The sequence below is a fragment of the Saccopteryx bilineata genome, chromosome 9 (assembly GCF_036850765.1).
Source record: "Saccopteryx bilineata isolate mSacBil1 chromosome 9, mSacBil1_pri_phased_curated, whole genome shotgun sequence".
NCBI lineage: Eukaryota > Metazoa > Chordata > Mammalia > Chiroptera > Emballonuridae > Saccopteryx > Saccopteryx bilineata.
Window position 1 is genome coordinate 34,012,155 of NC_089498.1, and position 26,215 is coordinate 34,038,369.

Consider the following 26,215-nt stretch of genomic DNA (forward strand, 5'->3'; position numbering starts at 1 on the left):
GAGAAAGTAAATAATTATTGATCATTTATAGTCTGTATAGCTGTATTCTTTCTTAATTTATGGGATATGTACTGACTGTTTTCTTTCTAAATAGGACAAGAATATCAGAGGATTGAATTTGGTGTTAATGAAGTAATTGAACCCAATGACACTTTGCAGAGAACTCCCAACTACAGTATTTCAAGCACATTGAATCCTCAGGCTCCTGAATTTATTCTTAGTTGCACAACTTCCACAAAGACCCCTGAAGACATAGATAAAGAAGGGAACTACAGCTCCATTGACTGCCAGTACCCAGGCTCTGCCCTTGCTCTGGATGGCAGTTCCAACACGGATGTGGAAGTTTTGGAAAATGATGGCACCTCGGGTGGTCTTGGACAAAGGGAACGTAAAAAGAAGAAAAAACGTCCACCTGGATATTATAGTTACTTGAAAGATGGCAGCGAGGGTAGTATTTCCAGGGAAGCCCTGGTCAATGGCCATGCCAATCCAGCAGTCCTGAACAGCGTAGGAACAGAGGACGTCGAGTTGATGGGCGATATGCCCTTGCTGGGGACACCCAGGACTTGTAGCAGCCCTCAGGACTCCACAGACTTCGGCAGTGAAGCTGTGCCTGGTGGTTCTTTCCCCGGAGCCCTGGACAGCAATGGTAGAACTGCAGGGCAGCCTGAGGGCTACCAGGGGCCGGACTTTGACCAGTCCTGCCTCCTCGCAGAGGCTGACGGGGACAGCCTGTTGAGGACAGCTGTGGCTCACCCTTACATTGGGACTGATACTACTGAAAACCTTGGAGTTACTAATGGACAAATACTTGAATCCTTGGGTGAGGGCTCAGCTGCCAATGGGGTGGAGTTACACACTGTGGAAAGCGTGGACTTGGACCCAGCTAAAGCCGAGAGCGCTCCCCCTCCTGCCGATGCCTCCGCCTCTGTGGCGGGCACCACTCCCGTCAGTCAGCCTAAGTCATGGGCCAGTCTTTTCCATGATTCTAAGTCCTCTTCCTTCTCACCTGTGGCTTCTGTGGAAACTAAGTATTCCCCTCCTGCCACCTCTCCCCTGGTCTCTGAAAAGCAGGCTGAAGTCAAGGAAGGGCTTGTTCCAGTTTCAGAGGATCCCGTAGCCATAAAGATTGCAGGTATAGTTCAAAAGATACAGGTCAAAAGTGAAGAGGGGAGCAGATCTCATCGCCTGTTGAGTGAGACATTTGAGACGGTCTGGGCTTATAAACTATGGTGATAGATTGTTGCCCAGAGCAATAGTAGATTACCTTTGTTTTAATAGAAATTTCTGAACAATGCCTGTACTTTACATGTTATCTCAAGCAAAATAATATATAAGCAAAATGGGAGGGCGTTGTCATACCTTTATGTTAAGTGAAAAATCTGTGTCTGTTATTAGTCCTTTTCTATTGACAAATGACATTTTCATTTCTTGCCTTTTGATCAGTTAATTCTGCTCCATTGTAACTGTATAATGTCCTGTTACACCTATTGTACACCTTTGGTATGATAATCCCTGACTTAGACTCACTTTGCACTGTTTCTTTTCTATATTTTTTAAGATATAAAAAAACAGTTGGGCCTTTTCTTTTTAATGCCTGTTTTGGATTGAGTAAATGGATTTTACTTAGTTTTAGCCCATCAAGGTCAGCTCATGACACAAAAAAAAACTGTCATAGTTTGCCTCTAAGTTAACATTTTATTTTGAGGTGCTAAAGCTCAAAAAAGTAGAACCAGTTCACAATAAAAACATAAAGCTGCATAATTTGCAGTTGTTTTTAAAGTAGAAAGTCAAATACAGAGGAGTGAGTATGGTTATATGTACCTAAGAAGCCAGAGCTGTTTTTTCAGGTTTCACTGTACCAAGTTTAGTAGCCAGTTTTGAGATTCGTGCCCCATTAGCCAAGTTAAAATAAGCTGTCTTATCTAGGCTTCTTGTGATAAGTTCTGATTTAACATTTTGGAGCGCCTGACATCATACCAGAATGAGAATGAATGTGAAGTGCTTACCCTTTTGTGAATGGGCAGAATTCTGTCAAATATAAAACATGCTTTTTTTTTTTTTTTTCTTTCATTTTTCCGAAGCTGGAAACAGGGAGAGACAGTCAGACAGACTCCCGCATGCGCCCGACCGGGATCCACCCGGCACGCCCACCAGGGGGCGACGCTCTGCCCACCAGGGGGCGATGCTTTGCCCATCCTGGGCGTCGCCATGTTGCGACCAGAGCCACTCTAGCGCCTGAGGCAGAGGCCACAGAGCCATCCCCAGCGCCCGGGCCATCTTTGCTCCAATGGAGCCTTGGCTGCGGGAGGGGAAGAGAGAGACAGAGAGGAAAGCACGGCGGAGGGGTGGAGAAGCAAATGGGCGCTTCTCCTGTGTGCCCTGGCCGGGAATCGAACCCGGGTCCTCCGCACGCTAGGCCGACGCTCTACCGCTGAGCCAACTGGCCAGGGCCTAAAACATGCTTTTGATGGCAGTAAGGTGACAGCAAGCAGTGCTTTTTTAAAAAAGTGAATGTTGTGTTTCTTTTTTTTTTAAATTTATTTTTTACAGAGACAGAGAGTGAGTCAGAGAGAGGGATAGACAGGGACAGACAGACAAGAATGGAGAGAGATGAGGAGCATCAATCCTTAGTTTTTCATTGCGCGTTGCAACACCTTAGTTGTTCATTGATTGCTTTCTCATATGTGCCTTGACCGCGGGCCTTCAGCAGACCAAGTGACCCCTTGCTGGAGCCAGCGACCTTGGGCTCAAACTGGTGGAATTTTGCTCAAACCAAATGAGCCCGCGCTCAAGCTGGCGACCTCGGGGTCTTGAGCTTGGGTCCTCTGCATCCCAGTCCGACGCTCTATCCACTGCGCCACCGCCTGGTCAGGCTGTTGTATTTTTTATACATAATATATTATTTTGAATACTCCTGGTATCTGGAGTTCTCTTAAAATGAGGAGATAATTGCTAGGCTAATCATCATTTTGGACTTCATTATCTATTTTTTTTTTTTTTTTCATTTTTCTGAAACTGGAAACAGGGAGAGACAGACAGACTCCCGCATGCGCCCGACCGGGATCCACCCGGCACGCCCACCAGGGGCGACGCTCTGCCCACCAGGGGGCGATGCTCTGCCCATCCTGGGCGTCGCCATGTTGTGACCAGAGCCACTCTAGCGCCTGAGGCAGAGGCCACAGAGCCATCCCCAGCGCCCGGGCCATCCCTGCTCCAATGGAGCCTTGGCTGCGGGAGGGGAAGAGAGAGACAGAGAGGAAGGAGGGGGGGTGGGGGTGGAGAAGCAAATGGGCGCTTCTCCTGTGTGCCCTGGCCGGGAATCGAACCCGGGTCCTCTGCACGCTAGGCCGACGCTCTACCGCTGAGCCAGCCGGCCAGGGCCATTATCTATTTTTAAAACTCAGATAATATCTTTAATTACAAAGTTTTAGAATATATTTATTATAAGGGAAAGCTGGCCACTATCCGGGTAAAATAGCATTAATCTTTGTATAAATCATTAAAAGTTTGCCTGACCAGGCGGTGGTGCAGTGGATAGAGCGTTGGACTGGGATGCAAAAGACCCAGGTTCGAGACCCTGAGGCGGGCTCATCTGGTTTGAGCAAAAGCTCACCAGCTTGGACCCAAGGTCACTCGAGCAAGGGGTTACTCAGTCTGCTGTAGCCCCACGGTCAAGGCACATATGAGAAAGCAATCAATGAAAAACGAAGGTGTCGCAACGAAAAACTGATGATTGATGTTTCTCATCTCTTTCTGTTCCTGTCTGTCTGTCCCTATCTATCCCTCTCTCTGACTCTCTGTTAAAAAAAAAAAAATCATTAAAAGTTTATCTTAATCTATAATGAGAAATTCATGGTGGGATGCTTTTACAAATGTACATTCTAAATTGAAAGTCTGGAAGGCTTTGTAATTATACTCATGCTCCTAAAAATTACTTCACAAAGGAAAACCTCTCATTCCTGTAACATTTTTTTATCTTTATTTACAATAAGAAAGAAAAGCTTCATTTTAATGTTTCAAAACATTCTACTCATATGAATTTAAATGTGTTTGATACAGTTTGCTTTGTTCTACATATGTTAAAATCTAATTAACCTGCTAAGTCCAATGTTATTCTGTTTAGTAAAATACTATGAATGTAGGGGCTCTTAGTTATGTGAATCAGTGGAGAGCATTGCTACAATCCAAGTAATTATTTTTGAATTGATGCAATGGGTTTCCAACCCCCCCATATTTATTTTCATAATCCTATTTTGATTAGGCCAGTCACAAAAATGAGTTAATGATCTGAACAAAAGTTTATTTCCTTTTAAAATACTTTATTCTTTTGAGCCTGCTTATTGAGTCTTAGAAATATAGAATGTAGTTCTGACAGTTTTTGTTTTTTGCATTTTTCCGAAGCTGGAAACGGGGAGGCAGTCAGAAAGACTCCTGCATGGCCCAACAGGGATCTACCCGGCATGCCCACCAGGGGGCGATGCTCTGCCCCTCTGGGGCTTCACTCTGTTGCATCCAGAGCCATTCCAGTGCCTGAGGCAGAGGCCACAGAGCCATCCTCAGCCCCCGGGCCATATTTGCTCCAATGGAGCCTTGGCTGCAGGAGGGGAAGAGAGAGACAGAGAGGAAGGAGAGGGGGAGGGGTGGAGAAGCAGATGGGCGCCTCTTCTGTGTGCCCTGGCCAGGAATCGAACGTGGGACTCCTGTACACCAGGCCGACGATCTACCACTGAGCCAACCGGCCACGGCTTGCTGACAGTTTTTGATATTATGATACTTTCTTTAAGATAATGCATTGATTGTAGTCAAACCAGTTAACACTTGGACTCATATAGAGCTTAGGTAAAGTGGTATTGTTTGGAATGTATTTTCCCCTTTGTCATATTTTCCTACTTAGAGATTTATAAAAGTGATAAAAATATCAGTTTGTTGTGTCAGATCCACCACCACAAACTTCCCTTCAATGAGCATACTTTTAAGTGGAGGCCCACTTATTTTAAGCAGTATTTAACTGAAATTCTAGCTGTATTAAAAGATCTGTTGATTTTGGATATCATAACATTTTGCCCTATACTAGCGTCTAACTGGTTCTACTGAGAGTGATTTTTATGTTTATTATTATACTTACTAGCTTTTGGGAAAGAGGGAGAAGGGAACAGTTCAGACATTGTCAACACTGTTTTGCATTCTTAGAATAATATCAATATCCACTGCCAGTTTTTCTTTTTCTTTTTTTTTGTGACAGAGAGGGGGACAGATAGGGACAAACAGACAGACAGACAGGAAGGGAGAGAGAGATGAGAAGCATCAGTTCTTCATTGTGGCACCTTAGTTATTTATTCATTGCTTTCCCATATGTGCCTTGACTGGGGGGGCTACAGCAGACTGAGTGACCCCTTGCTCAAGCCAGCGACCTTGGGCTAGGCTGGTGAGCCTGCACTGAAGCTGGTGATCTCGTGATTTCAAACCTGAGGCTTCCGCTCCTCAGTCCGACGCTCTATCCACTGCGCTACCGCCTGGTCAGGCTCCACTGCCAGTTTTTAATCTCAGGTTTATTTATTTTGGCTGTTCACATTTCTGGATCATCTGCCCTGTCATTAAGTTTGCTTAACGTCAAATCATTTTTTTGTTGTTTTTTTTTTGTATTTTTCCGAAGCTGGAAACGGGGAGAGACAGTCAGACAGACTCCCGCATGCGCCCGACCGGGATCCACCCGGTACGCCCACCAGGGGCGATGCTCTGCCCACCAGGGGGCGATGCTCTGCCCCTCCGGGGCGTCGCTCTGTGGCGACCAGAGCCACTCTAGCGCCTGGGGCAGAGGCCAAGGAGCCATCCCCAGCGCCCGGGCCATCTTTGCTCCAATGGAGCCTTGGCTGCGGGAGGGGAAGAGAGAGACAGAGAGGAAGGAGGGGGGGAGGGGGGAGAAGCAAATGGGCGCTTCTCCTATGTGCCCTGGCCGGGAATCGAACCCGGATCCCCTGCACGCCAGGCCAACGCTCTACCGCTGAACCAACCGGCCAGGGCCACGTCAAATCATTTTTGTATAATCACAAGTGAGATACAAATTAGGTAGATGAATGAACTGTAAAAGAATATGAATCACATGTAAGGCATTTTGAAGTGAAATGCAACCAACTCTTGATTGCTTGTAAACTGTTTATCCATTACAATAACGGGTTTAGCTTTCAAGTTCTAGGTGGCCCGGCCATCTTCACAGTATAGATTGTGATTGTCAACATTTTGTTCCATTGGCTGTTTTCTTCTTAAATATTAACTATTTAAGGAGGTGAAAGGGAAGAATACTTCAATTGAAACACTAGTAAGGGCCTGACCAGGCGGTGGCGCAATGGATAAAGCGTCGGACTGGGGTGCAGAGGATGCAGGTTCGAGACTCCGAGGTTGCTAGCTTGAGCGTGGGCTCATCTGGTTTGAGCAAAAGCCCACCAGCTTGAACCCAAGGTCTCTGGCTCCAGCAAGGTGCTACTCGGTCTGCTGAAGGCCTGCGGTCAAGGCACATATGAGAAAGCAATCAACGAACAACTAAGGTGTTGCAACGCGCAATGAAAAACTAATGATTGATGCTTCTCATCTCTCTCCATTCCTGTCTGTCTGTCCCTGTCTATCCTTCTCTCTGACTCATTCTCTGTGTCTGTAAAAAAAAAAAACAAGAAGAAAAAAAAAAAAGAAACGCCAGTTAGGGAGAGGGCAACAAAATCATTACAAGTTGGGCCTGCTCAGGAAAGTGAATTCCTGCCTCCATATTTAGTTGAAATGTGAACAAAAACTGTAGCCTATTATTGATCTTTGTTTTGGTGGTTTATAAATCAGATTTATATACTCCCCCTCCTTGGGAAATTATTTCTCAAATATTTGCCATTTTTTCAAATTCTCTGAAGCAGTGATAATATAGCATGCCCTAAGCTAGAAACAGGTACAACACCTGTTGTCAGGAACCCGCCCTTGTGGGTCAAGAATTCAGTCCATATCTGATTTGATATGTATATATCCTTGCCGATATTTATGATGTCTGTATTTTATAGGACTAAACTGAGACTGTTTCACTTAGTAAAACATAAGTTGATTTGTAATCAGTGGATAGTGGTACATTTGGGCTGCTTTGCTGTCCTCTACATTCTGAGATAACCAAGATAGCATATATTCTTCCAAAGTGATGTAATGAGGAAAAGAAAACATTGGGAGCATGTTCTGGACAGTTAGGAAGATGACAGAAAAGCAGGTCAAGATATCAGAATGTCAGTCATGGGCCAGTTATTGAGACTTAAGAATCAGCAAACGTTCTGTACCTTGTGTTTTCATGGCTTTAAAGTGGTAGTCTGACTTTTGAATACTAATCTTATGAAAACAAATTTGATGTGTAAAATGTGCGTAGTAGGAACAATCATAGCTGATACTGACTTAAATGTTTACAATGCTAGTATTGCCACTGAGTTTATAAATCATTTCATTTGAATGGTATGTTGCATCATGTGAGCTACTTTGTATGTCTTAAAATACAAGAAAGGATATTAACCACTCAATTTATCTGTATGTCAGATTTCATACAGTTGAACTTTAATTTTGCAATGTAGTGTTTGAGCTATTACAAAAGTTGAAGATACCAGTTTTAATTTGTCCTCTTTTGGAGTCCCTGGAGTCATTCTGGTATTTTGTACCAACCCAATACCGCTATTTAGGGGAGACCTGCCAACTCCTGTGAGAAGGGGGCTGGGAAAGCTGTCTTCCTAAAGTTGCACTCTGAATGGATCTGAGTAGTAAAATTCCACCGACAATGATGAATTGAAAAGAAGGGAAAAGTTTTCATTGCGCGTTATTACAGTAAACTTGTATATGCCCTAAAAGAAAGTAAAATAGAGTACCAACAGTGCTAACTTGGGACCACATGCCATTTAAAGTTTCAACCTGAGGAAATAATCCTGCCTTCTCTCCTTTATGGCTCTTTCCAGCTTTGATTCTTTTCACTTCTGTAGTTAACAGTGCTTGTTGGACTGGAAGCTAGGAAGAAAATAATGGAAATGGTGATACTGCTATAAAAGGAACTTAGTTAAATAGAGCCAAGAGTTCTATGAAAAAATTAAAAGCAGTATTCTTTTTTTTTTTTTTTTTTGTATTTTTCTGAAGCTGGAAACGGGGAGAGACAGTCAGACAGACTCCCACATGCGCCCGACCGGGATCCACCCGGCACGCCCACTAGGGGCGATGCTCTGCCCCTCCGGGGCATCACTCTGCAGCGACCAGAGCCACTCTAGCGCCTGGGGCAGAGGCCAAGGAGCCATCCCCAGCACCCGGGCCATCTTTGCTCCAATGGAGCCTCAGCTGCGGGAGGGGAAGAGAGAGACAGAGAGGAAGGAGGGGGGTGGGGGTGGAGAAGCAAATGGGCGCTTCTCCTGTGTGCCCTGGCCGGGAATCGAACCCCGGGTCCCCCGCACACCAGGCTGATGCTCTACCGCTGAGCCAACCGGCCAGGGCCAAAAGCAGTATTCTTACTGGCTTATCTGCAAGTTACAAATAATTAATTGACTTGAAGCAATAGGATTTATTCATTTTAACATGATGCAATAATAGTGACAGGTGACTACAGGAATGAAAGCGGCCTTTGCTTCTGTGCTATTCCCTAGGAGGGAGAAGAGCCGCCCATTGCCAAGCTTCATCAGGAGCTGGTGTCTGGCTCACTTTGTGGTTATTGAAATTATGGGGGGGGGGCTCAATGTACAATGTGTTACAAAAATGAATGTTTAAATTGTTTGGAGTCTGACCAGGCAGTGTCGCAGTGGATAGAGCATTGGACTGGGGTGCAGAGGATCCCATTTCGAAACCCTGAGGTCACCAGCTTGATTTGAGCCCAAGGTCACTGGCTTGAGCAAGGAGTCACTCAGTCCACTGTAGCTCCCTGGTCAAGGCACATACGGGAAAGCAGTCAATGAGAAACTAAGGTGCCGCAATGAAGAATTGATGCCTCTCATCTCTCTCCTTTTCAGTCTTCTGTCCCTATATCTTTCCCTCTCTATCTCTCTGTCTCTGTCACCTAAATAAATAAATACATACATACATACATACATTGTTTGGATACTTGGTTTCATGAAAAAATCCTAGACAATAAGATTAATTTTTCAATCCTTTTGAAATGTTTTATTAATGCATATTGACAAAACTTAATTTTAAGGAATTTAAGCTAATTCATTTTTCTTTGTAGTACTGAGAATTGTTGACTCTCTAAAAGTCTTCCATACATTAATATTAGCTATTTATTTATTTATTTATTTATTTATTTATTTATTTTTATTGTGACAGAGTGAGAGACAAAGAGGGACAGACAGACAGGAAGGGAGAGAGATGAGAAGCATCTATTTTTTGTTGTGGCACCCTAGTTGTTCATTAATTGCTTTCTCATATGTGTCTTGAAGGGGGGCTACAGCAGAGCAAGTGATCCCTTGCTCAAGCCAGCAACCTCGAGTTCAAGCTGGTGAGCTGTGCTCAAACCAGATGAGCCCGTGCTCGAACTTAGGGGGTCTGCGTCCCACTCTGACACTCTACTCACTGCGCCACCGCCTAGTCAGGCAGCTCTTTATTTTCTCATAAGGACTATAGAGTGTCTGTAATGAACTGACAGTCATACTAGGTGTTTTCTGTACACGTGTTACATTATCACACACTAGCCTCCCCAGACCGAGCATGGCGTGGTCTGTTACGGATAAGGAGTGAAGTCATCTGCTCCAGGCTGCGAAATGAATGAAGTGGCAGAGCCAGGGTGTGGACCCAAGAGTCTGCTTTGTCTTCCTGGGCTCTTGCCCTTGTCTGCCTTTCCACAAGGCGCGCCTGTAGGCTTTCTAAGCTATGTGACAAAATGACCTTTAACTTCACTGGGTCATTCTGACAAATTGGAATGCAATCATTTACTATACCAACAACTTTGGTCTCCAGGTGTTTAATTCATTAGGCAGATGTTGCTGTCTAATATGCCTAACTGTATGGCATCCACTATCTAGGTCAGTGAGTAAAGATTGGCCTTGTCTTGAGGGTTGTGTACGGAATAAGACAGGAAAGGAAAGATGGCAGCTTTTATTAGCAGAAAGAGAAGGAATCATTTGCGGAGGGGTGTGGAGAAAGGTGTGAAGGAGACTTGATGTAGCCTGATTTAGAGATGGCACTATCAGGCTAGGGACAGGCCGTGAAGTCCTGTTACCTTGGACAGGGAAGACCCAGCCAAGGAGTCAGTGTGAAGGTATTGTCTACAAGGAGCTTCCTATCTAGGGAAAGAGTTACACACCCCTAATACCGGGTAGACCCTGATAGTGTTTGTTGCTATGAAGATAACACAGTTTGAACAACTCTTAGATGCCTTCAGGTGAGACTATTTCCAGTCCTTAGTCTTACTTTGAGAGTAGTGTTTAGGGTCTTTGGAAGGCAGTAATAACAGAATGATTATGTGTTTTAGCTTGCCACAGTAGAGAAAACTTTTCTAGAATAATAACATAACCATTAAGAAAACTCTAGATTGTTCAGTGTCTCCTTTTCCGAAATCTATAAAGACTTGATTAATCTACATTTATGACTGTTGTACCAGAAAGAAGGCTGTTTCAAAGAATGTTAAAAACTTGAAGCTAGTTTTATGCATTTGCTAATAAATGTCAATACTTTGGTTCTACATGATGTTTCAGAGTTTTCCGCCTTTTTAATTTTGTAGATATGTTTACTTGGGACGTTCTCTTATTTGCAGTTATTGAACAAACCACTAGATGATGCTAAGAGACTTGAACTTCATATTGTAGAAACTGCTTTTTTACGTGACTGCTCCATAAAATAAGCAAACCAACATTAATTGCCGAAAGCTGACATTGATTCAAGGAAGGGTTGGTGTAGAAACTAAAGGTTTCTGGTCAACCAATACGTGCTGTTTCCCAGCTGAGTGTTGGAAAGAAGTCAGCTAATAGTTTTAAGTTGGGTCTAATCTCTTGATTCCATAGGGTTTGACTTTTTTTTTTTTTTTACAGAGACAGAGAGTGAGTCAGAGAGAGGGATAGACAGAGACAGACAGACAGGAATGGAGAGAGATGAGAAGCATCAATCATTAGTTTTTCATTGTGCATTGCAACACCTTAGTTGTTCATTGATTGCTTTCTCATATGTGCCTTGACTGTGGGCCTTCAGCAGACCGAGTAACCCCTTGCTGGAGCCAGCGACCTTGGGTTCAAGCTGGTGGGCTTTTTGCTCAAACCAGATGAGCCCGCGCTCAAGCTGGCGACCTCGGAGTCTTGAACCTGGGTCCTCCGCATCCCAGTCCGACGCTCTATCCACTGCGCCACCGCCTGGTCAGGTGGGTTTGACTATTTCATGCTCCAGGTGTGCAGACTATTCTGGGCATGTAGCTTCATCAAGGACATAAGAGGAGATGCATTTTTCAGAGGAGCTTAGAACAGTTCTTGATGTTTTTGCACCTGCTTGCCTTTTGAGAGTGGAGTTAGCCTTGTTGTAAATGATTTTTGTTTAACCAGTTATGAATTTAAAGTACTTTTTCTTTCCATTTTCCTCCAGTGTCTATATGGAACAGGAATTATGCCATCAAGCCCCTTCCCCCCACCCTGGAAGACATTGCTTCCGCTGCTCTTGAGCCCCTGCAACCTGCTTCTGCCCCAACTATTTCAAACTGCCTTGTCCCTCCAGGTTGTTTTACAGGTTCTTCTCGGCCTGCGCCTCAGACATGGTGCTGCTTAGGGTTCCATTTCTGACCCATCGCTTTTCTTGCTGTATGTGTTGTCAGAGTACACAGTTCCAGCCCAAAGCTGCAGGGGACTGTGTAAGTTTAGATGTGGTACTTGCTGGTCTGAGTAGAAGTATACTGTTTACTGGTGCCATTGGGGTACCTCTTATCAGCACCTCTAATGAGTAAACTCATTATCTCATCACAGCACAGAACAAAAAGTCACCCACTCCTCCAGTTATATTTCTTCTCTGGGTAGAAGGCACCATTACTGCAGCTGGGGATGTTCTTCTGGTATCAGCCCTTTATTGTCATCCACCCCTGGCTGCCTCAGGGTTTCTCCAGTCCTCAGGTTGGGCTGAGCATCTCCTCCTCAACCCCCTTTCAGCTCTGCCTGCCCTGTGCGTCCCTTCTTCCCCATCTTCTAATGTTCCTGCAGTGGGGCCACCCCTTAGTCATCTCTGTGCCTCAGGCACTAGTTCCCAGACAGGGCTCTCTGCAAATGGCAGCATGTCATTTAATAGAGGTCCTGGTGGTAGGAAGGCAATTGATTTTGGGTCTTACAGTTCTGTAAAACCTTAATTGGTTTTAGATATAAAAGTACTGTGGCAAAGATTTACAGGTGTCATGCTGGGTATTCATTCACCATAAGATTGGTGCTTATTTGAAAGTGCAGGGGTTTTGTAGTGTTTATATCAAATGATTGCCATTCTGTGGCACACATTGGAAATTATGGACTGTTGTGATAAAATGGCTCAAAGACAGATGTAAAAATCATTGTGAGTATAAAAGTGAAGAAAAGTTAGTATCTGAAACCTTAGCAGAAAAGGATTTTAAAGTGGAACCTGTTGTCTACGGAGAAGAGCGAGCCCAGCTTCTGGAGTCAGGTAGACCCGGGTTCATGTGTCAGCTTCGTTATGTGACTTAACACCAATTACCTAACCCCTTGGTACCTCAGTTTTTTCACCTGTGAAATGGTAGTGATACTGGCATATGTCTGACAGGGTAGTTAGGATGATTGCGAGAAATACAGAGGAAGCTCCTCGCCCAGTGTCCGCCGCATGACCAGGACAGCCTGTGCTGGCTGTTAGCACATGGAGCTTGCGGTTCAGTTCTGTAACTGATCTGTTACTCATCAAAGGCCCAGGACTGTTCTGTAGTAGGGGAGGTGAGAGGAATTTTGCAAGCTTAGTCTAATTGAACAGATTCCATTGGGTTCTCTTGAGCCTGTACTGTTCTACTTTTTACAAATGAGAAAACTATTTCCTGTAGTTGCTCAATTAGAGTAAAGGACATTTACTCACAGGAGGGAGGGAAGGAGTGTGTGTGTTGACATTAGAATTTTGTAAATTAATTCATTTATTTAATGCTTAAATCTGGGACCTGTCAGTCCAGCATTGTTTTTAAAAGGCTTCTTTTGTTTGATGCCTTGGACAGATGCCACCATCAAATGTCTGCTCACCTAGTGCTTCTCTTTTAGTACACAATTTTAGAACTAAAGGAAGGCTGTGTGGTCTGGCCATACACAGATCATGCGTTTCAGGTGCTGGCTGTGCTGCCTTGCTTCTGTGTGATCACAGGTGACTAGTTAACCTTCCTGAGCCTCAGTTCCCTTATTGGTGGGAGGGGAGAGTGGTGGCACTCCTGGATTACCAAGGATCAGGTAACAGTCAGTTAACAGATGTAAATTGTAAAGCACTTGCTAAGTGTAGATGTCCATAAATTGCAGCTGTCACTGTTACAAGTTTCATAACAGGACATTTCTGAAAAAAATATTTAAAGCATTTAGTATTTTAAATAATTGTGTAAAGATGGCATTTGCAACTATCTTAAGACTGTGAAGAAGAGTGATGTCCAAGGGTGACATCCAAGGATAGGAAGCTTATTTTCTAAATAGAATTCCAATGGACAAAACAGTCCCCACACTCAACTTCTAATAAGAGATAGTGGTCCCAAAAAGGAGTGTTGTCACTCAAACGGTCATTGAGCACCTGCTGTGCTGTGCTGTGCTGTGGACTGGAGTGCTTGCTGCGGATTCAGACATGAAGGACACAGGCGCGGCATGGTAGCAACTATATAGCCAGGGTCTCAGGGACCGCGCTGTTACCGAGGTGGGCCTCACTGTCAGTGTTTAAGGAAAAGCCCAATGTATCTTTTAAATCTATTCTTTAATGCTGACATTGTTTTTGAAGCTGTTTCTGTTTCTTATTAAAATAGTTCTCATGCTCCCTAGTTATACTCCCACAAGAAGACAAATAAAGGTTGGTGTTTGGAGGGGAAATAGTAACAATTTTTTAATCATTAAATAATGTATATGATGTTGAGTGTAGCTTGATCACTATATGCTTTTTCTTATTGGAAGGATTTAGAACACTCCCAGAGTAGAGCATAAGAATTTACTTCACTAGAGGTCATTAACTTCTTAAATATGCTTCTTTACTCTTTCAGAGTTACTGGAGAATGTAACCCTAATACATAAACCAGTATCATTGCAACCCCGTGGACTGATCAATAAAGGAAACTGGTGCTACATTAATGCTGTATCCTTCTCAGATGCTGTCCCCACGCTGGCCGCCTGCAGTTTGCTCTTCCTTGGCCGCATTGACTTAGTTCAGCTTCCAGGGGACATCTACCCCAAAATTTAAATCCATAAACTTGGTTCCTTACTTAGCTGCCTACCTTGCTTATAAATAATGTTATTCCTGACCCCCTTGCTCAAAGAAGGATTTGTTGACCTGGTAATGACAGAATCAGGAAAGTTTTATTCTCAGTAGACTGGTTGCAAATAATAGGGTAGAGTGACCACTTACAACTGGGAATTTTGTTTTTATTGATTTGATTATCTTGGTTGAATCAAGTTCTTGTATGTAAACTGCTGATTGCAGAGTAAACCCTTATGTGGCTATCAAAAGGCACTTATTCCCATGATTATTTGGTTTATTCCCTTTTGTGTTTACATATCTGAGTTCTTCAGCGTCCTTGGCTTACTTAGTTTTATATGCTCTTGTGCTTGATGTGCCTTTTGGAAATTTGGCGTGTCTGTTTCATTTCCTTTACACTTCCTTACTGCCAATGTTTAGACACTGCAGGCACTGGTCGCTTGCCCTCCGATGTATCACCTGATGAAGTTCATTCCTCTGTATTCAAAAGTGCAGAGACCTTGTACATCAACACCCATGATAGACAGCTTGTAAGTAAGGTGCTTAAAAATGTGTTGAGGAAGTGGGTTTCTCCCTCTGATCATTAGAATTCGAGTAGATAGAAAGGTTTTTGATTTCCTGCAAATGAGTCTTAGAATTCATTATTTTTTTAATTTAGTATTCATGATTTTGTATGGAAACCAGAAATGAAACTGGAGCATTATTTATCTGTTTTCTTTTGTTTCAGTGAAATAAATTGTAGTATTTACCAGTTTATCACTTTAAAAATACCAAAAACTTACATAGAAAAGATTTAAGAACTTACTATTATAACATTAGTTGCCTAAAATTTGCTATCTTCATACTAATTAATATTCTGCTTAGCCATCAAGGCTTTTTAGTAAAAGTGTGTCTTTTAAAACAATGTACTACTAAACATTTTTCCCCCTGCCCTTATTTAGTGTTCGGCTGATGAATGAGTTTACTAATATGCCAGTACCTCCAAAACCCAGACAAGGTGAGTAAAAGTGAGGTCTTCTGATGTCATTACATATTGGGAGTGGTGAAGTCAGATGACTGAATTTGATAAACTCAGCGTTGTTGGAAAGAAAATGTCTTTAAATATGTTATTATACCTATGCTATTTTCAACATGGGGTAGATGTGGGAGTTTTGATGACTTTGCTTTTTTTTTTTTTTTTTTGTATTTTTCTGAAGCTGGAAACGGGGAGAGTCAGACAGACTCCCGCATGCGCCCGACCGGGATCCACCCGGCACGCCCACCAGGGGGCGACGCTCTGCCCCTCCGGGGCGTCGCTCTGTTGCAATCAGAGCCACTCTAGTGCCTGGGGCAGAGGCCAAGGAGCCCGGGCCATCTTTGCTCCAATGGAGCCTCGGCTGCGGGAGGGGAAGAGAGATACAGAGAGAAAGGAGAGGGGAAAGGTGGAGAAGCAGATGGGCGCTTCTCCTGTGTGCCCTGGCTGGGAATCGAACCCGGGGCTTCTGCATGCCAGGCCGACGCTCTACCACTGAGCCAACCGGCCAGGGCCGATGACTTTGCATTTTGTCATTTTAAGACTATTTGTTTCGAAAATTTGTCTCCTGTTTCCATTGCAGCTCTTGGGGATAAAATCGTGAGGGATATCCGCCCTGGAGCTGCCTTTGAACCCACATATATTTATAGACTCCTGACAGTCATCAAGTCGAGCCTGTCTGAAAAGGTTTGGGATTCCTCTAATGTGGCCAATATAAAGGGTTGCCTTTTACTCCATTTTGTGCCTTAACTGATGCTTAGTCAGTGCTTGCCTTCTGCTTTAAGTGCTGTGACTGGTGGGTTTGTTCAGTAGATTTATGCTTTTACAGATGATCATCATAGAGCCAACTCCTGTATGATTTACTGTGCACCAAGTACTGGTTTAAGTTCTTTATTAGCTTAACTCTGTGAGCAAAGTATGATTATTGTCTCCTTATTACATTTGAGAAAAGTGAAGTCATTGTTCAAGGTCACACAGCTAATAAATGGCAGAGCATGGCTTTAGAGTCAGCCTTTCAGGTAGCAGTGGGGTGACTGGACCTGGAATAGTGGCAGCATTCAGAAGAGTTTCTGCCTGCATTAGACTTGCAGACTTTAGCAGCCCCTCAGGTTCTTGACCCACAGGAGACGTTTGGGCTGCTCATGTCACCACTCCCACTGTGAATGAGAAGCTGAGTGTGCGCACTGAGGTGACCCTAGACAAGTCATTCTTGTTCTTGTGTTTCATTTAACAAAACAACTTTCGAATAACTTTTTCTTATGAAGGTAATGTATATTAGAAAATTTCAGAAATGCAGAAAAGTATAATAAAGGAAATCTCCATTAGTTCTATCACTTAGAGATAGTGTTTAATCTGTTCCCTCTTTTCTCCCCCTCTCCCTCCCCATCTCACCTGTCCAAAGAGAAACTCACATGTTTCGGGGTGGGGAAGACTTTACATGAAAATCTGTTGAAAATTTAAGAGGAGGCATAGTTTGAATCTGCAGGCACTAGACTCCTTGCAGGTCTTAGCTAGTAATCAGTTCAATCAATATGATTGTGTTTGCCCTTTTCAGGGTCGGCAAGAAGATGCCGAGGAGTACTTAGGCTTCATTCTGAATGGACTTCATGAGGAAATGTTGAACCTGAAGAAGCTTCTCTCACCAAATAATGAAAGTAGGTTATGATATATTTGCTACAAGTTGTGTAAAAACATTTTTTTTTAATTTTAGTAAGAGGAGGGGAGGCGGAGAGAGAGACTCCCGTATGTGCCCCAAGAGAACATTTTTTTACAAGTTATTTTAAAACAAATATATGTTATATATTAAGTTTGCCCCCCCACATCATTTGCCCTTTAGAATCAATTATTTACTCATTAGGATAACTGTAGTTATTTTTACATTGCCTATTATATACCATTCAGAATGTTAGATTTGTATAAATCAGAATTTATCGAGAACCTCTGCTTTTTTCCTTCAACTTTTTTTTTTTTTTTTTTCTGAAGCTGGAAACAGGGAGAGACAGTCAGACAGACTCCCGCATGCGCCCGACCGGGATCCACCTGGCACGCCCACCATGGGGCAACGCTCTGCCCACCAGGGGGCGATGCTCTGCCCATCCTGGGCGTCGCCATGTTGCGACCAGAGCCACTCTAGCGCCTGAGGCAGAGGCCACAGAGCCATCCCCAGCGCCTGGGCCATCTTTGCTCCAATGGAGCCTTGGCTGTGGGAGGGGAAGAGAGAGACAGAGAGGAAAGCGTGGCGGAGGGGTGGAGAAGCAAATGGGCGCTTCTCCTGTGTGCCCTGGCCGGGAATCGAACCCGGGTCCTCCGCACGCTAGGCCGACGCTCTACCGCTGAGCCAACCAGCCAGGGCTCCTTCAACTTTTAATTAGGAAAATGATCAAGCAGAAAAACTGAAAAAATAGTTTGATGAATACCTGCATAACCCCTGGATTCTGAGATTGTCAACATGTTGTCATTCTCTTTTCTACACACACACTAAGTGCATGTATGGATTTTTTCTACATGACTTAAAATTAAGTTGCAGGTAGCAGTTTAGTTCGCCCCTAAATGCTAAAGCATCCATCTCCTGAAGGTAGGAGTATTCTTATGCTGTGCTAGCTTGTAAAAGAGTTAACCACCCTGTCTGATGTTGTGTGAATCTCTTTTGTGGACCGCACAACATTTCTGGCAGAGCGGCGGTTGAAAACCCCTGTTCTACATGACCAGTATCCTTATCAAATTTAGGAAAGTAACTGTTACTATATTACAATAATATCTACTTTCCAGTTTGTCTTCAAGTTTCTCCGATCGTCCTAAGAATGTCATCTATAGCAGTTTATGCACGCAGGGATCCAACAGTCCCACACGTCGCTTTTGTTATTGATGCACCTTGATTTTGTTTTTAAAACCATAAATGACGAATCTGTGTAGGTGACTCATGTAGAACTTTCTTATTTTAATTTTTTGCTGTTGTAAATAGTAGCCTAAGCAGACTGTCTACTTTGCAGAACTTACTATTTCCAATGGACCCAAAAGCCACTCGGTGAGCGAGGAAGAGCAGGAAGAAGCAGGCGAAGGAAGTGAGGACGAATGGGAGCAAGTGGGCCCCAGAAATAAGACTTCCGTCACTCGCCAGGCGGACTTTGTTCAGACCCCAATCACTGGCATTTTTGGTGGACACATCAGGTTTATGCTTTTCTGGAATAATTTAGTATTTGCCTTTTTCAGGGTTTTGAGATTTTGCTAAAGGGGGAAGGTATAATACTTGTCCTAAGAAATTTTGAGTTGATGTCAAAATCTTCACCATGACACTCTGTGCCCTCTCTCTTCTTGGATTGCTGATGCTCCTTGCAGGCCCCACTGCTTTCACTCCCCTTCACGGCCCCTCTGCAGAGGGCACTGCACCCTGCCTGCCCGCTCTCCTCGCGCCCCTCCGTCAGCACTCACCTGCCCTCGACCCAGTGGTTCACAGCAAGTAGGAAGGGGAAGACAGGTTAATCAAAATACACGTTCTGTTAAGAGAAGAAATTCATATATATGATTGGAGGAATTTTAGGTACTGGGACCAGGTGAGTTAGAAAGTTAAGGGAATGTGGGAGCTCTGTAAAGGAGGTCATGTGACGCAGGCTGGGGTACCAGCACATCCTCTGCCCCAGTTCCTTTAAACCAGTTGCTTTTCACTCATTCACCAACTGCCCCTAAAGGGTTTTGTTTATGTTAGACCATTTGGTAACACCATGATGGGGAGGTTTGCTCACCCAGGCTGAAAGAACCACATTATAGCACAGTTCCTCTCTGCAGGCCTCAACACAATCTACCAGGGTGGTGTTTTAGTGAGACTCTTAGCTTTTCGTTGTCCCAGATGCTGTATACTCACAAGAAATAACACCCTCTCAAGGCATCAAGGGTTAGTTCAATCTCTCTTTGCTCTGAAGCAACAGAGGACCTTCTAACAGGCTAATGAAAACCTCAGAAAATCTTATCTCCCCTGCCCAAGTTAGTCCGTGGTGCTGGAGGACTGGGTTTAGAAGCCAGTTGTGTAGCCATGTAACCTTGAATGAGTCATTTCTGTTCCCTTCACTGAAAGTTAGACTCCCAGAGCCCCTTTCTATTCTGGAATCTTTGTCAGCTGGTGGTCAGGTGTGCTCTGGGGAATGCCCAGCCTCTGATCTTTGCTTCTATAACTTGTTTTTGCCAGATATAGCTCTTTGGGTTGGGCCATGCTGGAGAAGAAAGGCAGGACCCAAGCTGTGAAAGCAAGCAGTGAGAGGAGGCTGAATGCCCTGAGCTCTCCATGAGACTAGCAGCCTGATGTTAGCATTCTTGGGCACTCACTTAGGGATGGAGGAGAGGGGTGATGAGGGAACAGCACAGACGGATGTGAAGAGAGGACCATGTTTTTGTCTGGGTGGAATATCAGAATCATGATTCCACTGATGGCCAACATACCCAAAGGTCCCAAATTTGAGAATGACCAGTAGGAAAAACCAGAACCCACTTTGGGGCATTTCTAGCTTGGCCTGAATGGCTCTGCCATGGTCCCTAGCCTCAGCCTCTGTGGGTTCTTTGTGTTGAACTTGATTATTGATATGTCTTTTTGAAAAATAGTAAAGGAAGCCCTGGCCAGATAGATTGATTGGTTGTAACATTGTCCCAAAGTGCAAAGGCTGCCAGTAGATCCCTGGTCAGGGCACATACAAGAACAGCTCAGTGTTCCTGTCTCTCTCTGTCCCTCTCTCTTTGCCTCTCTCTTTGCCTCTCTCTAAATAAAAAAAATAAAAATGAAGAAGAAGAAAATGGTAAAGGGAAGAGAAGGAATTGCTTCTTATAATTTAGGAACTTTTTTCTTTGTATAGTAGCCACCATTAAGTGTGATTCTTTATTTAGACCACTTGAAAGATTTTCTTTTAAAATTCACCCTCTTCTGGTGGCTTTTTAGTTTCCCCAGTAAAATCAGAACCTTTCCCCACCTTTTACCCCTGGGACACTTGATAAAATTTAGGACCTTTGAGCTAAGAGGACCACTTGATTTCTTCACCAACTTTAATTAGTGGTTTTCCCACTATTCCTGTTCAAAACCAAGGGAGTGGCTGTCATTCTCAAGTTTTTACACTTAGGAGCGTGCAGATACTTCCTGAGACTGTGTGGGGAAAGCAGCGTATGAAAGTTCAACCCTAAGCAGAAAAGCTTTTAGCCTGCTCTTCATGCATCTGCTCTAAAAAGTCCATTCGGCCACACCCGTTTCATTTCGTCTATAAACTAGGTCACTCTGGCTGCAGAAATAGAATCCCTTGTTGAACTCTTGGAATATTTCCTTGCTGAAGCTAAGTGAGCGATGGGCCGAACACACAAGTTTTACTCAGAAAAACTTAGAAAAAGAAAAATGAAATGAAAAACCAGCTAAGAAAACAAGATTGAGTTGGCAGCTGTCTTCTTGAGGGAGGTAGCCCTGTTTCCTGGAATGTTAACTTGTTTTTTATTATCCGCACTCTGTTCCTCTTCTTTGTAAGTCATTTTTATGGGGGAAAATGCCATTAAAAATACTCTGTTTACCTTGAGGTTTCCTCTATTTTATTAGAGCAGGCTGTGATACTTTGAGAAAATGAAAAGTGTCAGCATTTTGAGGCCATGGCAAGATTGTCACATTTATTAACTGGTGCGTTGAGTAAAATGTGGAGGTGAAGGAATTTGAATGTGAAATATCTTTTCTTCCGAGCACTTGAACTGGGGAAAAATGATCAGCTGCTGGATTTAGTTGCTAGAAATACTTAGGAGGTGGTATTCAGGAGAAGTATTTTTAAACTCAGTATATTTTTGGCTTTTCTGTTCTCTGGTTTTCTGAAAGTGATATTGAATAATCTTATTTTCAGTATTTATTCCTCTTCTTCTGTTGGATAATCTTAAGAGAAAGTGGGAAGGAGTGGTCTCTTAATTTTTTTGTTTTTGTTTTCAATTCTTAGGTCTGTGGTTTACCAGCAGAGTTCAAAAGAATCTGCCACTCTGCAGCCGTTTTTCACGTTGCAGTTGGATATCCAGTCTGACAAGATTCGTACAGTCCAGGATGCACTGGAAAGCTTGGTGGCAAGAGAGTCTGTCCAAGGTTATACCACGAAAACCAAACAAGAGGTATATTCATGGTTGATTTTGAACCTTTCTGCTGCAGCACTCGAGTGTGTAGAAAGAACACAGAATCAGGAATGAGGACACGTGGGTTTGAGTTCTGCCTCTTAAATCAGTTGCTTAATGTTTTTGGACTGAAAGTTTCCAAAATTTTTAGATGAAATGGTTGAAACAGATGATCCTACCAATCTCCTTTAGCTCTGACTCATGTTGCACAAGGTAAGAGTTTTGCAGATTATTTATCCTGAGCTACATTTAATTTTCTGACAACCTAATCATGATTCTACAGAATCAGTACTACCCTTATCAGAGGCTAAATGGCTTATTTACATTCCTGATATCATAGAGTACAATTTCGTGAGATAAGTTAGGACAGAAAAGAGGTTCATAGCACATCTGTTTTGCATTTGATTGTAGGTCTTCAAGGACATTGAAGTATAGGAAGTAATTGTTCTGGTGCCTGTTGCTCTTTGATTTGATCTGAAAAAGATAAGTCAGTCTTCAGGAACCAAAACAGATTATGCTTTAGTGTGATATACTTGTCAGCTGAGTCCGGAGAGCGGGGCAGAGGCCGCTCCTTCAGAGCGTGTTAGTTCCTGGCTGTGCAGTAGTACCGTTCCTGCCCGATTTCAGTTCTGAGGTTGAGAACCTCTTCTCCATTATATTCCCTAGCTGGTGGCAGGGAATTCATAAACGTGGCGGGGAAGTGAGTTCCGGCTAGTTATGGGCTGTGCTGCTTTAAACAGTTTTTAGTATTACTGTGAAGCTTGATGTTTTTAGATTACTGTGAAACACTGATGTAAATCAGTGTTTTTCAAGTGCTGGTTCATGACCTGGTCTCCCAGAAATTTTGTTCCAGTCTGCCAAAGAGTAAACCACCATGATGTCATATGAAGTTGTAGACCCAATGGTCTTAGTTAAATTTGCTTATGCTGCCCGAGTGGTCCCCAAGTGTAAAAAGGTTGAAAACCACTGACTCAAATAATAGTGTGTAGTAGCTGCAAGGCGAAGAGAGGCGTCCGAGTGCAGAAAAGCATTCAGCTGCTCGTAGCGATGGCTGAGGTGGATGTACCCTGGCTTTGTGACTCGTGCCCTGAGTGAAGGACCAGAGCAGGACGTGTTCCTCTGGGGTCTTCAGTGCATCTGGGGTCTCCTGTTTTGGATTGGTCAAGCCAGCCTCTTGGTGGATTTGCAGAACTTCTGCCTAATCTTCCACCATATTTTCTGATTGCCTCTCATGGACAGTTCTGTTTAAAAAAATAAAAGTGGGCCTGACCAGGCGGTGGTGCAGTGAATAGAGCGTCAGACTGGGATGCAGAGGACCTAGGTTCAAGACCCCGCGCTTGCCAGTTTGAGTGTGGGCACATCTGGTTTGAGCAAAGCTCACCAGCTTGGACCCAAGGTCACTGGCTTGAGCAGGGAGTTACTCAGTCTGCTGTAGCCCCACGGTCAGGACACATATGAGAAAGCAATCAGTGAACAAGTGCCACAATGAAAAATTGATGCTTCTCATCTCTCTTTCTTCCTGTCTGTCTGTCCCTGTCTGTCTCTCTCTCTGACTCTATCTCTGTCTCTGTAAATAAAAAAATAAAATAAAATAAAAGTGGTAGGAGCCAGTGACAGAAACTTGACAGTTGGCTTTGTGAATAAGTAAGAAGATTCTGGTGGTAGAACTTAGTGGAAGAGAGATAGTGGATAATTGTTTCAGAGAAGTTGGTTTGGATGGCAGGGTTGTGAACGTGGCTGTGGAGACTGTCCACTTGGCTTGTTCTGTGGCAGCTGTGACACCAGAGGCAGACTCGCTGTCCTGGCCCCCGTGCCACTCCCCCTGCTCTTTGCTTTGGGCCAGCTGTGTGGGTTGCCCACTCGTCCAGCTGCCAAGGCTGTCCCTGGGCTCCCAGGAAAGCCCTTGTGATTTGTCTGTTATGCTTTCTTTTGCTTCTGCTGCACTTGAACTTGCAGTTTGAGGAGGATGTGGATCTTTTAGATTGAGAGAGAGGTAGTTGTTGGCCTGTAGTCAGAGAGTGGTAAGGGAAGATGATTTATTCCAGATAGCAGGTTTATAAAGGAAGGGTTCAGGAAAGGAGAGGCATTTTGATAGAGTCTTGAAGATGAAAAGAACAACGCTCGCTGTTCTGACTCCGTCTTGTGATGGTTGGTGATCAGATAAGAGTGGGGCACTCAGGACAGCATGTGTTGGAGGAAGGAACATTTTAGACAGCTTGCATATCTGTAAAGAGCAAATATATTTTTGGGAGTGTGGTTTTTTTTAAATTTACTTTTTGAAATACTGAGTGTAATTTTTGTTACATTTTTTTTTCCTGAGGGGAACACAGGATGATGGCCCATGGGAAAATATGATTACTCAGAATATTTGCTATATAGAAAAGGTCTGCTTTAGTTGAGTGATAAGAAAGTGTGCCTCAATATGTTCAGAACACATTTAAGAATCTCATATTAGTCACCTAGTGAACTACTTGAGATTTAAGGTCAGAATCACAGATCACTACACTGAGAAGCATCCAGAGACGCTTTAGTCCAGCTCACACAAATGAGTGAACCGGAGCCATCATTCCTGGTTTCAGCCTCAGACTGGTGGTTGAAAACCACTGATTTAAATTTAGGAAACACATTGGCCTCAGTTTTATCAATACTGCAAGAGTATTATAAAACACGCTAAGCCTGATCAGGAGGTGGCGTAGTGGATAGAGTGTTGGACTGGGACGCGGAAGACCCAGGTTCAAAACCCCGAGGTCCCTGGCTTGAGCGCAGGGGCGCTGGCCTGAGTGTGAGATCACAGACATGACCCCATGGTCGCTGGCTTGAGCAGGGGGTCACTCGCTTTGCTGTAGCCCCCAGTCAAGGCACATATGAGAAAGCAGTCAATGAACAACTAAGGAGACCAAGGAGCCACAACGAAGAATTGATGCTTCTCATCTCTCTCCTTCCTGTCTGTCTGTCCCTATTTGTCCCTCTCTTTGTCTCTCTCCCTGTCTTTGTCACACACAAAATAACAAAACAAACAAAAAACCACACTAAGCCTGACCAGTGGTGGACCGGCATTGACCTGGGATGCTGAGGTTCCAGGTTTGAAATCCCAACGTTGCCAGCTTGAGCACGTGCTCATCAGGCTTGAGCCTAGGATCATCAGCATGATCCCATAGTCACTGGCTTGAAGGGATCACTGGTTCTGCTGGAGCCCCCTGGTTGAGACACTTATGAGAAGCAATGAAATGAACAACTAAAGTGCCACGACAACAAGATGATGCTACTCATCTCCCTTCCCCTTTCTCTCTCTCTCTCTCTCTCTCTCTCTCTCTCTCTCAAAAAAACCCACAAAACCCAAAAGCTAATAAATACATAACTCAAAGTACACCAAGTTAGCTTTTTTATACTTATGCCAATTTGTCATTAGTGCCACAGAGCAAAGGTTCTTAATGTGAGTTTACAGATGGGCCCAGGGACCCATGGGATCCTCTGCCGTTGTATTTACAGGATGTTTGCATTTTTCTCAGAAGAGTGTCAGTAGCTTTCTGAGCTTTCAGGAGATCTTATGACCGGAGAGGCTGAGCGCGGCCATGCACCTCAGGGAGCCCTCCCTCCGAGGGGTCCCAGGAGGAAGGCGCTAGCTCCGCGGCCTGCAGTAAGACTGTGGGGTGTGCTGTGTGTCGCAGGTGGAGATCAGTCGGAGAGTGACGCTGGAAAAGCTTCCCCCTGTCCTCGTGCTGCACCTGAAGAGATTTGTTTACGAGAAGACTGGTGGATGTCAGAAGCTTATCAAAAACATTGAGTATCCTGTGGACTTGGAAATCAGTAAAGGTAATAAATATATAATACAAAAGCGTTTGTGGTGACTATACTTCTGGCAGTCAGTGAGCTCCACATATTAGCATTTCTGTAGAAGGTCAAGATGAATGGATTTTTTTTGTTATTTCTTTTTGTTTTAAATTTCTTTTAATAGACCTTTATTAAAATTCTCATTAAGATGGTTTTTTAAAAAATAAATAATGTAATCTTATTAGATTAGGAAAAGTGAGTTTTATTCATCAAAATGGGTATATTTTTATAAACAATTTATAGATTAATGGTACAAAGTAATCTTCCTTATCCTGCATATTAAAACTGTGTGGACCAGCCTTGTTCACTGGACTTTTTCTAGTGAATTGAGATTATTTCCCATAGGCCTCTGGGGGTTACTCTGACCCAGTTGCAGCAACATGCATGTTAGATGTGTGGCACGGTCAGCTGCCAGTCTCCCCCAGCGATTGGTGCATTCTGGCGAAAGCATCAACTTCAAGTTAAGCTTTCTTTGAAAGCTTCAGAATTTGTGACAAACGTGGAATAGTGGAGCTTGATCAGGAACATAACAAGTAGAGGGGAATCTTAAGATAACAAGACACAGGAAGGAGGACATGGAATGGTGTTCCTGGGTCTTGTAGAGCCCATGCGTCCCTATCATTGTCCTCTTCCCTCCTCTACCCACAGCACGGCACCCACACTCCTTGCCTTTTGGGCCAGGTGACTCAGGACCTAGGAGGTGGCTGCCTTGTGTTAATGATCGCTTCTCCTGCACCCCAGGGATGTTCCGTTTCTTCCTGCTTAAGACTCAGACTGGCTCTTCAGGCCTGTTCTCAGGAGTTGCCACCTTTGGCTCACAGGTTGGACTCCTGTGCTGGTTTATGGTCCTTTTTTCCTCTCACACATCGAGCTATTTCATTCATAGGC

The 26,215-nt window shown here is 43.9% G+C and overlaps 1 protein-coding gene across 4 annotated transcripts in view; it reads left to right on the forward strand.

The window, feature by feature from the left end:
• LOC136312691 (kelch-like protein 36) overlaps window positions 1–26,215 on the forward strand; it is a 123,090-nt gene that overhangs the window by 91,560 nt on the left and 5,315 nt on the right. For all 4 annotated transcript variants that reach the window (XM_066242432.1, XM_066242429.1, XM_066242430.1 and 1 more), the window contains 9 exons: window positions 95–1,135; window positions 14,165–14,256; window positions 14,797–14,906; window positions 15,318–15,373; window positions 15,972–16,075; window positions 16,944–17,043; window positions 18,379–18,556; window positions 21,331–21,496; window positions 25,165–25,309. In XM_066242432.1, coding sequence (XP_066098529.1) covers window positions 95–1,135; window positions 14,165–14,256; window positions 14,797–14,906; window positions 15,318–15,373; window positions 15,972–16,075; window positions 16,944–17,043; window positions 18,379–18,556; window positions 21,331–21,496; window positions 25,165–25,309 — 1,992 coding nt within the window. The remainder of the gene's footprint in view (window positions 1–94; window positions 1,136–14,164; window positions 14,257–14,796; window positions 14,907–15,317; window positions 15,374–15,971; window positions 16,076–16,943; window positions 17,044–18,378; window positions 18,557–21,330; window positions 21,497–25,164; window positions 25,310–26,215) is intronic.